This window comes from Sipha flava, unplaced genomic scaffold, assembly GCF_003268045.1.
Source record: "Sipha flava isolate LNK unplaced genomic scaffold, YSA_version1 39_pilon_pilon, whole genome shotgun sequence".
NCBI lineage: Eukaryota > Metazoa > Arthropoda > Insecta > Hemiptera > Aphididae > Sipha > Sipha flava.
In genome coordinates this window covers 533,712-547,124 of record NW_020273107.1, presented here as the reverse complement: position 1 = coordinate 547,124, position 13,413 = coordinate 533,712, and the positions used below count along the sequence as shown (strand labels likewise).

Below are 13,413 nucleotides of genomic sequence, written 5' to 3'. Positions count from 1 at the left end.
ACGGCACAACGGATAAAACAGACTTGACTATCGATGACTTGTACGTGTTTACGTAAAAGGCATAGGGCCGGTTCGAAACCTTTTGAACCCGATTTGTGTTCGGGGAAAACAAACCGATCGGAAAAGGTGTTTGAAAATCTATTCGAAATCCTCTCAGCCGCTCGCTCCCTCTCGCGTGATCAACACACGTCTTTGTCTTCGATTCAAACAGCAATAAAAACAAATTCGGAATAAATTAAGCTTCCCATTTCTTACATCTGTACATTTATTTAATTATTACGGACCAATGTCCAATTTAAAAATAAGCAGTGGTTGACAATTAATATTAACAACTTGTAAAGAAAATTAGCAAAACATAATGAAATATGAATATTAACAATAATAACAATTAAGATAACAACTAAAAGAAATGCAGGTAATTAATTCCAACAGTGAACTAACTAATAATAATAATTGAGTGAAAACACATCTAGTAACACACAATGAATAATAATGAATCCCTTATTTGAATTAGTGATGAGCGATTCTTGAAAATAAGTCGATATTTTGAAACGATTTAAATCGGAATGAAAAGATTGTTTTGCCTGTGTTCCAAGTGAAAATGTAAAATGTGTAATAATTTTTAATTTGTATTACATAATCGAAACAACAAATAACAATGAATCGATTCGATCTTTTAAAAAATAGGACCATGGTGATCGGTTCATTGTATGTAAAGGATCGATTAAAATCATCTAATTCGAACTTTAAAAGGAAAAAAAAATTTATTTTTCTCTATAACAGTTTAAATGTTTATCTCTTTTAGTCTAAAATGATTCGACTAAAAAATCCAATGAAATCAAGTTATTATTTACTAATATAATAGACATTTAAAAAATATTGTTATGCTAAGTTAATACAACGCGATATTATACGTGTAAAAATATAATAACACTCAACGTATAACATTTTTAACAAAGTTGGTCAAAACAAGAAAATAATTATTAAAATGTCAGAATACTCTTTACATTTTTGATATTGATTGGAACAAGATAATTATTATTATGATAAAAACTTCTAGTTGCTTGAATTTCATTAAAACCAATTATTACTATTTAGTTTGATAAGTAAATTTTATATTATTCATTAAGAAAATAAAACATTTTGGAGTTATAATCTAAATTAAAAATAATGAATTTACCTTTTATTAAATATTTCTATTTTTTTTATGCATAAATCAATAATTCCAAATTAAATATTGAAATCAAAAACCTGAAGCCTTGTCGACAAATAACTAATGTCTAATGTAGAAAATAAAAATAAATCACCTGATAAAATACAAATATTGGGTGAGCAACTGTGTAAATGTCTTTAAATGTCATTGTCAAAATACTATTTAAATTACTATTAAATACTAAAAATATTGAATGTTTTTAAGTTTTTGATCAATAAATAAAATATAGCAAATTTAACTTTTTTTAAATCTAATTACATGCTTCAAAAAAGTTCTATAGAATTTAATATAATTGTGTTAGCAAATTTATGTATTGGTTATTCACAAATGATAGTAGGTTGGTTAGTTATAATTAAACTAACAATTATACATGGTATTTGATAAATTATTTGTTTTACTTCATAAGGACTAAAACAATTTAACTATAAGAATAAAAAATAAAGCATGATAAATTTCATAATAATCAAGATCAAATATATGATTATTATTTATTCGTAAATAAAGAGATTATAAGGATTATAAGTTATGACAGATTTGTTATAGAAATAATTTTTTTGGTATAAATAATACATTTAAAATGTTGTTAATTTAAAAGAAAGTATGAATACATGAAATATGTAATATGATTCTAGTTTTAATATTCAATTATTTTTCTTTGATATAAAACATCATATTATTGTAGAATTAAATAAATGTATTGTTAATTATAAAATTTATAAAACATAAACGTATATTATATTATCAAGCTTTAGAACTGCTTGGTTGATTATTTTCTTTATCACCACCAACATCTCTTTTACGTTGCACCATTTCACGCAAATTATTTTCACTTTCCTTCAAATTTGCTTCCAAATATTGTTTACTATTCTGAAATAAATAAAATAACTCAATACTTGGTTATTATTAATTTATAGTATAATTACTTCTAAAATATTTATTTTTTGCTCTGTATCTGTATTGACTTTATCCAAGTTCTTAAAAACTTCTTCTCTTGGTGTTAAAACAAATGCTCGGCCTAAAGCTTCATATGTCTTTACATCTTTCGGAATTGTCTACAGATGTGGAAAAAGGAAAAACAATAATAATTAAGTATACATGTTCAGAAATATGATTATTTTTTTAAATTAGTTATTCAGTGATAAATGTAACTTTCAATAATTGATTCATAGAATATAAAATGTTTTTTATCATTAATAATAGTTTTAGTAGTGTAATTATTTTTAAAGATTACTGGTAAAAAGTAGTTATATATGACTAATTATCTATATTGCAAAATAATAAAATATGTCAAATCAAAAACATAATCAAAATATTTTTATAAATAAATCCACAATATTAGAAAATATTTTTAAAACACAATTGCTTTCAATGTATCTCTTTAGAGAAATATTAAGTGTTAAATGTATACTTGTTAGATATTGAAAATTAAAATAAGTAACTAATAACCATATACTAATAATCAAAGAACCATGGAAAATAAATGTTATTAACACTGTTTCAGTGAAAAATTGAATTTCATTTTAGTAATATCATACATATTTTTAAATAAAATGTATTAGTTATAATATTATTTTTAATTTTTTTATTATTCTTTTATTTAATTTAATATGTGATACCCTTAAGTACTCTTATTAGAAGTATTCAATAATATAGGCTATAGCATACATTAATTATTTTTATAATTAGCAGTATTTATATTGTAGATATTATAATAAAACTAATAACTTCTTCTTTCACTTTTTTGGGTTCTGATGATTCAATTTTTGCTTTTACAAAATTTGACAGAACTATTATATAATGGTTTTTTTTATAATTATATACATAAATATATTAAAAAAATAGCTTATAATACTTCTAGTTCTTGTTTAGTAAGAATATTGAGTTGCTTTGTTCGACGAAGAGTATCAATTTGCATATCAGCCAACTTTATTTTTTGAGATGCATACAATAATTTTTCATGAAGTTCTTTGAAAGCCTAAAACAATCATATTATATAAAAATATATATATATATATATTAAATAAAAATAAAATAAGCATATAGGTATAAGGTTACCAAAAACATATGTAGACATTTATAAAAAAAATTATTGATAAAATATAAAACAAGATAACAATCAGTTTTGTGAGTCAGAAAATTAAAAGATGATATTTTTATTTTAGGCTCAATAATACTAAAAAATGTACTTCTGTGATTTACCTTTAAATTACTGTATATATATTTTTTTTAATGATGAAACTGTTTGTAATAATATTCATTTTACAAAAATGTATATAAATCAGTAAAATATTTTTGAAATATTTTGATGAGTTCGACAATATGTGTTAGTTAATATTTTTATGAAACACAACTAAATTATGTACGAGACATGTACATAAATATGACAAAAACTGCTAATGAAAACCTTTTATTTTATGAAGATAAAAAACAATTAATTATAATGTTCTTGTTTCCTATAATTTCCTGAATTGTTAATATTTAATTTCAAAATAATTTTATATATATATATATATATATATATGTATATATATATATTTATGAATATTTTATTTACTATACTTACATTATTGCTAATCAATAATTATTTTAATTGTTTTACTTACATTTTTTAAATCCATATCCACTGCCATATTTATGAATTATTATTGAATTTAATTTTTTTATATAAAATTATTGTAATTTATAACTATTGCAGTATTGAATTTTAAAGTACACAATTCACTTGAAAATTGACATAAAATTCTAAATCAATTTTTAATTTTATGATAGATATTGTTATCATGAACTTGATTAGTGAAGTTATCTTAGCGCATGGTTTTCACAAGTTATTGTTACCATATAAATATTTTTGCACGTTACCGTGGTTCACAGAAATTAACCGCTAAATTAAATTTGTATTTCTTCTGTTTTAGTTAAAATAATACAAATGTTTTAAATTTGAATGTATCTATAAGTTACGTGGTTTCGTAAAGTCTTGTCAATGGCCATAATTTATCGCACTTATGCATGTTATTCGATACCATACATAAATTAAAGCAAACATACACAAATAATATAGGTTTATTGGTTTATTTATACTTTATAGTTGATGTTAAAATGTACTGATCATTATCATCGAAAGCATTTACCGAAGACGTTCTGTATTAAATAAATCAATAAAATTAATAAAAGATCAATATTTTGTAATTATGTACATCGTCAATTTTTTATTAATGGATATTTTATTTTTTTATTTTATATTTTAGTACCTATTAAATAATAATTTAAAAATTATCCAAACGAATATATGACTTTATATTAATTTTGAACTTAAATTTATTAAAAAATGATTATGCATGAATATACTTGTATTTTATTTATGAACTACGTGTTAAGTACAAAAATTCGATTTTAATTAAAGTTAGTTAAGTCCAACTTACTACGTTAAATTCGCTAGCAATGATTTGGGTATACGTAAAAATTCTTTTGCAAAATGTTTAATGTCAATTTATACACATTTTTATAATATTAAATAAAAAAGTTTCGTTTTATAATTATCTATAACATTGTCAGATCCATTGTACGTTTGTATCTTTCAACTGAATTTCATCCTATAGAATCGTCACATAAGAATATATGTGTATGACACAGGCCGAATATTGAAACTGAACACATTTTAAACTCCTATAATTGCTATATAGAAATATTTCCCGAACAATTAAACCATTATTTTTTTTTTTTTATTTGTTTCTTGAACAAACTAACCATTTAATGGTAGTTAGTGCCGTGCCTAGCATAATTAAGGCCGGATTTTAAGAATCATTTTTAGCTCTCCCATCCCCTTCTACCAAATATTCTTATACCTACAGACCAGGCATGTCAAACTTAAAGTATCAAGTGGGCCAAATATATTAAATAGTTTACTACCTAGGCCGCCATCGTAAATATTTTACGAAAATAAGTATATTTTTTCAATTTTTTCAATTTTATTCTTTATGGACACAACAAGTATAAATACATATAAAAAAATGAATATTCAAAAAAGTCATATTAATAATATATGAGATATATATTATTTTAATTACAAAAAGAAAATATATTAATAATTTTTTTTGGACGATATTTGGCATCTCTTTTCCTCCACCAACTTCTCAATTTCGGGAGAAATATATTATTAGATGAAGCCACTTTTAAAACTGAATTTAAATGAATGTTATTAATCTGGATCTAACGGGTGATTTATTGATATTCATCAATGAGAAAAGCTGCTCACATAGATAAGTACTATTAAACACAGACTTAATTTTACACGCAAATTTGCGAGTTTCTATATATCTTACAGGCAAAAAATTTTAAAAATCTGGTACACCAACCTTATTGAATCTCGGTTTTAAATTTGAATCATTTTGAATCTTGATTAGTTCCATTTGTAATGTGCTGGAACTTTTACTGCGTCTATTAAAAAAAAGACGTGAATAATTTAAAATCGCTTTCTAAATATTTGAAATCTTGAAATCTATTTTCGAATTCAGTTTTCAAACATACGAGTATAATTTTTTCTGAATATTTTTTGTAGAAAATTGGTTTATTATAATTTGTTTTATACGTCATGCATGTTGGGAAATTCGTTCAATTTTCATTCTGTAATTGTGTTTTCCATAAATTTAATTTACATTTGAAAGCTGTAATATGGTCATTAATAGCTGTTATAATTTGATCTTTTCCTTGTAATTTTAAATTTAAATTTGACAAGTGCTTCATTATATCGATCATAAAGGATAGGTCTTGTAAACACATTGGATCCGACAAAGTGCTGACATCTTGTTCTTTAGAATCTAAAAATATTTGTGTTGCATCTTTTAACTTCCAAAATCGTTCTAATACGGTGGAGCATGATAACCATCGTACTTCTGTAAAGTTTGGTAAACCTGAATACTCGCTTTCTAAATCGTTTAAAAAAATCGAAAATTGTCTTTGATTTAAATCACAAGATCTTATAAAATTGACCATTTGTCTTACAGGTCTCATTACATGTGCCATATTAATAACTTTTGTGCATAAAACCTCTTGATGTATAATACAATATGTTCTATGAAATGTATGTTCAAAATTTTCATTCGCTTTTTTTCGTAACCTTTCAATATAAACTTTATTTTTTCCTGTCATAGAAGGAGCTCTATCTGTAGCCACAGACGATAACTTTACCAAAGGTAAATCATAGTTTTTTAAGAGTTCACAAACAGAAACGAATACATCCTCTCTTGTAGTAGTACATACATAGGTTTAATTTCCAATAACTCTTCAAAAATATTTAATTCCGTATCGCAAGCACAGCTAACTGAGCTATGCCATCAATATCGGTAGTTTCATCACAAGCGATTGAAAAATACTCGAAACTAGATATTTTTATTTTTATCTGATCACTCAAATTGCAAGTTCAGTTATTCTTTCAGCAACCGTATTTCTTGTTAATGAAATGTTTTGAAAAGCTTTTAGATTTCCGGAACAAATTATTTCAGCCGTTTTAATCAAACACGTTTTTATAAAATCACCTTCGGTGAATGGTTTCGAATGTTTGGCAATTAATTCTGACAACACATAACTAACCTTTACTGCAGTTTCATTTTCTTTTGGTATTTTAGTGAACATTAATTTTTGGTGTTTATATCCTGATTTTAGTTCTTACAGTTAGTCTTAAAAACCCTTAATAGTGCTCGTATTTTGACTTATGTTGTTCGTAATGTCGCTTAATATTGTACAACTTTAGAACACTAATAACACTTTTACAAATTTAGCAAATTATTTTATTATTGATTTCACTACAAAAATATTGCAATTCCCAATGTTCTTGAAATTGACTATGTTCATCGGTTATTTACGTTTATTACTACCAGTTGGTTTTGATACAGACATTTTTAAATTTTAAATTTGTAGTAAAATATACGCAAGAAAATTTAAATTCGAACACACGCTGGTTGTCGAACGATTTGTTTCCAAAGGTATTATTTGTACATATAAAACCATCAATAACACTAATTGTTCGATTAGATTAAAGTTTATCAGAAGATAAAATATAATAATGTGTACCAAAATATAAATATATACCTGTCTCAAAGAATCTAAGTTAGTTGAAACACATGATTAATATTTTATAATTTTTTTTTATTATTCATTTTTTATTTTGTCCATTAATATTAGTAGCCGAGGGCCACAAAATAATAAGTCGTGGGCCGCGTAATTGACATGCTTGCTATAGACTATAAGACGATTACATAAGAACAGAGGGTTTTATACAACTAGGTACTTATTTTGTATTTATTAAACGAATAAAAGATATAATCAACAACTAAAGAACAATATATGTAAGTAATATGACTCAAAGTGTATAGGTAGAACGAAACATGTAGATAATAAGTAGGGCTTATGGATTTAAATGTATTAATAAAAACCAATATATAAATATAAATGTAATAACAAATCGCTTTATATGTGATAATAAAATGAAAATATGGAATAGAAAAAAAAATTAAAAATCCCTTTATAAATGACAAAAAAAAAAAAAAATTAAGACACTTGAATTTAAATTATTATGAAATTGAACCTTGATCTTGATAGTAATGAGATACTATATACATGTTCAAATTTTCAAAGTTAAATTATCTATGGTTTGTTGTAATACAGATTTGTATCGACTAAAGGAGCGCTCGACTTTAACAGAGGTAATGGGTGCAAATTTCATATTTTCAGTGTCCAAAGGTCATTCTGTAATATTACCCCATTCATTCTGCAATGTATCTTTAATTAATTTTAGACAATTTAAACCAGGATTTTTGTTTAATACACTGTACATTTTTTCTTTTACTGCAACTCCTAATGGTCTTTGTACTTGTTCTATGCTTTTTACAGCTTTTTCTATGAGTCCTAAACTTTGAGTTAAAGTTATTTTTCTTGTCGAACATATTGAAATATCGAAATATGGAACATGTATCGACCGTAGATTAAAGTCAATAATTGGTACTATTTTGTTTACTTACTTTTGGAAACACGAGAAATTGCCTGTATTGTATTATTAATAAATTATAAATGGACAAATGGTATAAATATGTAAGAAAAAATGAAATTATTGAGAAATATATAAAAAAATTTGTTCTTATGACAAAATATGTAAAAATATGTAAAATAAAATATACCTAGTTAATTTCTTTGTAAATTTCTTGGAACGAATTTATCACTTACCTAAATTAATTTATCAAGTCATTTTGAAAATAAGTATTTACATATAAATTCGAGCCCTAATAATAACCTATCATAATAAACCGGAATAATTTGTTTAAAAATGGAATTTATTAGATTGCACAAAAAATAACTAATCTTTAAATAATTGCCAATGAAAAATAATTAGGTACCTATGCAACCTCTACGAACATGAACCATGATATGAACATTATCATAGATGAGTTCAAAATAAATCGTACAATTCGTTCAAGTCGACATTTTTTTATTAATATTAATTAATTATATCAAGTAACAATAATAATAATAGAGTATAAATGGTATATTAATGTTAATATGTTATTGATGACGTCGTTACATCGGGGAAAAAATAAATACCAATGCTAAAAATGTAACACTGCCGATCAAAAGTCCTGATTCAGGACAATGTTAATGATGTCGACTACACGTCAATACCATGGCGCTGAACGTCTTAAATATCATGAATTAGATAATATGGTTAACTTTCAGCAATATTACTTAGATCAGCGGTTCCTAAACTTTTTTGGGTCACGCATCCATGAAAAAAAAAATTAGTCACACCTCCCAATAAAAAATATATTTTATCTATTAAATATAAGTAAATTATTGTCGATCAAAAAATAAATGTATGGTTGTGCAATATACAATATAAGTATTTGCCATGCGCCTGCCCTAATAAGTGCTTTGTGCCTTACAATTTGGGAATCGTTGACTTAGATTATGAAAAAGCTTTTGGCGCCCCAGTGGTCATGGCGCCCGGTGTACACTTCCCGCACCCCCCTAGACACGGCCCTGATGGTGGGGAGAATAAGGTCAAAGCAGTTACGAAATTCGACCGACAAAGTACATGGCAAAACAATTATATAGTTATCCGTACTTTTAATTCCATGGTTAGTTGTGTTGAGAGCTTTCCGTTTCAAAATAAACTCAAGTACGTGTAACAATTAAACGTACGCGATTTTTTAATACATTTAATCGGAGATTTTTATAGTGTCTTAGAGCTATAAAGTACGGAAAGCACGTTTTATGTAAATTCTGCGGTATAATCGTATGGATTGAACATTGACGCTGACACAAAAAAAAAAATCAGATATAATATACTTATAAATTGTAAGACATTACCATATTACGACTGGATCAAGAGTCTGATAATATTTTTGTATTAAGCAAATATTATCAACTAAGACTGGCGCAATATTTATTGATATTTCAAAGGCGTTTGACAAAGTGTGGCATGAAGGCCTCCTTTTTGAGCTACGTAACATTAATACTTCAACATATCTTTTTAATATAATTCGTTCTTTCCTCTCAAATAGACAATACTCAGTCAGAATTAACGACAGTGCCTCTAACCTTAAGTCTATTTATGCTGGTATACCTCAAGGTTCAAAACTTGGCCCTATTTTATTCAACCTTTACGTTTCCGACATCCCTCAATCACCACGCACACAAATTGTTCTCTTCGCTGATGATACAACCATCTTCACGGAATCACGCAACATCGAAGCAATATTCTCAAATCTGCAAGATCACTTAAATACCCTCTCACACTGGTGTCAAAACTGGAGGATCAAAATCAACGCCTCGAAGAGCATAGGTGTTATTTTTAGTCTACGTCGCTATACTACTCCCCCACAACTAAAATTTGACAACGAAAATATACCCTGGCAACCGACGGTTAAATACCTCGGTGTAACTCTTGACAAACGACTCTCGTGGTGGCCCCACATTTCATCCAAAGTCCAGCAAGCATACCAGCGCATCTCAATGCTTTATTCAATCCTGAACAAAAATTCAACTATTCAAAAAAAAATGCTCTCTCCTAATTTTTAAACAAATTATACGGCCAATTCTTACTTACGCTTGCCCGGTATGGGGTAACTGTGCATCCTCGCACATCAAAAAAATTCAAACTGTTCAAAACAAAGTTCTAAGAATAATTTCAAATGCTCCGTGGTTTGTCAGAAATGCAAATCTCCACAAAGACTTTCAAATTCAAGATATACAAGCTCATATTAAAATATTAGCTAAGAATTTCCACTGCTCTCTTCCAAACTCATCAGGTGCAATTCACTACAACCTCCTCACCCACCCAACTCATCGTAGATTAAAACGTGGTCGTCCCCACGACCTCCTACACTAAGCCACCTCCCAACATTCAAATCTTCACGCGCTTCTTCCAAATCACTAAGACTATAGTTACTATAGCTACTATTGTAAATATGTAAAATTAGAATATTATTGTTATTATTATAATTGTTAATATTATCCTTAGTACTTAAAAATATTTTAATTTTAATTACCATGTTATAATGTTAAAACTATTATTATTATTACAAATATCCCTAGATTTAGATAGCCTTAGTCTAGGAATGTCTTATGTTTAATTAAAAAAAAAATAATTGTTTAGTGGCTAAATTAATGTGGGCATCAAAAAAAAAAAAATCAACTAAGAAAATAAATTAATCTACTAGATAGCAAATACTAACAAACTATAAAATGTATTATTATAATTATAAAATATTCGCTGACCCAATCACTTGATCTACGACAACCCACTTACCATCAAAATATTATAAGATAGGGATTCTGCCCTACTTAAATATAGGGTTCAATACCATAAACACTACGTATAACACTATAATTAGAATTTAAGTAGTGTTAATTATATTTATATTTGTATTATGAGAACTTCATTTGGCAAACAAATGATCTCCGAGGCTGAACTAACAAGTTGCACCGAACTGAAAAGACTAACTGAGAACAAAGAAAAGTGGAATGTGAATATCCAATTGCAAATCCAACCTTAAGGGATGAATACCAAAAAGAAAGAAGATTTGTATTATAAAATTTATATATTATTATTGTATATTATAAATTATTTAACCGTGAATTTTTTGTGTATTAAAGTTAGAAAATTTGCAATTTTTTGTTTCCTTTAAATATTTTTTACATTCATACGTACAAACGGTCTACTTAAATGTAATGTTATGTATAAATGTAAAATAAATCTATTTTTTTAACTTTTTAAAATAATAATTACAATTTTTTAGATAACTATATTGATAATATAAACAAATTAAATACCTCATTGACATAATAATTTTATTTTCAATATTAATTAAATAAATTTGTTTCATCAATAATCAATTACTCTGTTGTCAATATTTTTTTTATTGCAATTACAATTATTATGTTTGTCATCGTCCATCCTGGACCTTTGATGCCGCTCCAATAAGAGTTAAATGTGCACATATCACTACTTAGTTGTATGTTATGCATTATGTATGCATTTCATTACTTGATAATTTTATCGGTGGTAAAAGAACTATTTAGTATAAGAAGTTTTTTTAAGTTATTTTATTATTAGTTATATTTATTTTCCTGTTTAACTCGACTTGAATATCCTCAAAGGCAACCAATGAAACTAAACCGACTTCCCAAGTTGGCTTTATTGACATTTGAGTATAAATAGACTGAAAACTTAAATTTGAACGTATTATTAATGGAATTCAATAAATGTAAAAAGATAGAAAATTGCAGCTGTTTTATTTAAAAAAAAATAAAATTTCATTTTTATTATTTAATATTTTAATTTAAAATATTTTTTAGTTTGTATTTTTAAAACAAAATTCTAATTGCAAGCCCTAAAAACTATTCAAAATTTAGTTATATTGAGTTATGATGAGATTATTATTTATGGATTTCAGATAAAAATCTACAACAGAATAAATAAATTAAAAATAGTGTTTATATTATTTTTTCTAATTACCTCCTAAAATTTGGTTTGCCTTACCGATTACTTTGTCTAGCTACGGGCATGAATTTGTGTAAAATGTTCCTGTTACAAACAATTCTGAAGTATTACTATTATTTAATTTACTTGAATTTCATTTATTATAATTTAGTATCTGAGTACACATAAATAAATAGATATAACATATCGATAATTTGTCTACGTAGTTGGTTTCGAAATCGTAATTTTAAAATCATGAGTTTCAATGTTATTGGTAGTTTTCAAAGTATTCAAATTATTTACGTTCAAATTTTTTTTAATGTTTTATGTATAATATATTCAGTTTTCTTATCGCAAACAACAAAAGTTGCTTGATTCATATTATAACAAAACTTGTTATAACACCTATGGAGTAATTCATTGAAAGAAAGTTGTATGATCTCATATTCTATATGTATATTAATAGTTTATTATTTATTATTCATTATTTATTTAGACAAGCTTTTTACATTAAATTAATTATTTCAGTGGCGTATTTACGGTGGTGGAGTCCAGAGTTACTAAACTCCCTAAAGAAAAAAACAAACATAGGTACACATGTTCTTGCAGCATAGTAATAACTATAGAAATTATACATTTATAGTAATGTTATATTGACGACAGTTTCCAAGTTACGGCTAAATATCAAGAGCGATAAAGGCAATAGATGTTCGGTACCCGATCTGTGAAATATAAACTTTATCTCACAGGAAAACTGATTATTGATAAATTTGATTGCATCCGAATACCTCACACTTTTGATTTTGACCAGAAAAAGGTCGATTGACAAAAACCGCACACTTTATCGGTCATTGTATAATAAAATACCCCAAACTTATAGTGGTTAAAACCGCATACTTTTTTAGTGCTAACTAACTGATAAAATAAGATAAAATTATAAGATATACTGCAATATCATGCAAACACGTTTTAGTACTTCGATTTTTTATGAAATTGTTCTTACCTATTACTATTAGACCATTATTTATTATTATTATTATTGTTATCACCATTTTTATTTTTACTATCCATTTATTGCTAATATTGTATTATTATATTATATTTAAAATTGTAAGTATTACTATTGTAATTGGAAATTATTTTATAAAATTTTATTTTATTATGCAGTACAAATTATAATATACTATATATATATATATATATATATATATATATATATATATATATATAT

At 25.7% G+C, this 13,413-nt stretch overlaps 1 protein-coding gene across 1 annotated transcript; it reads right to left on the bottom strand.

Moving 5' to 3' along the window:
* Positions 1–1,886: 1,886 nt before the first annotated feature.
* On the bottom strand, positions 1,887–3,850 carry LOC112688557 (prefoldin subunit 1-like). The gene is made up of 4 exons (XM_025561812.1): positions 3,817–3,850; positions 3,066–3,188; positions 2,137–2,265; positions 1,887–2,080 (listed from the first exon to the last, which is right to left on the bottom strand). Exons 1-4 carry the CDS (start codon positions 3,841–3,843, stop codon positions 1,955–1,957), a joined length of 405 nt encoding a protein of 134 aa, XP_025417597.1. The 5' UTR covers positions 3,844–3,850; the 3' UTR covers positions 1,887–1,954.
* Positions 3,851–13,413: the final 9,563 nt, after the last annotated feature.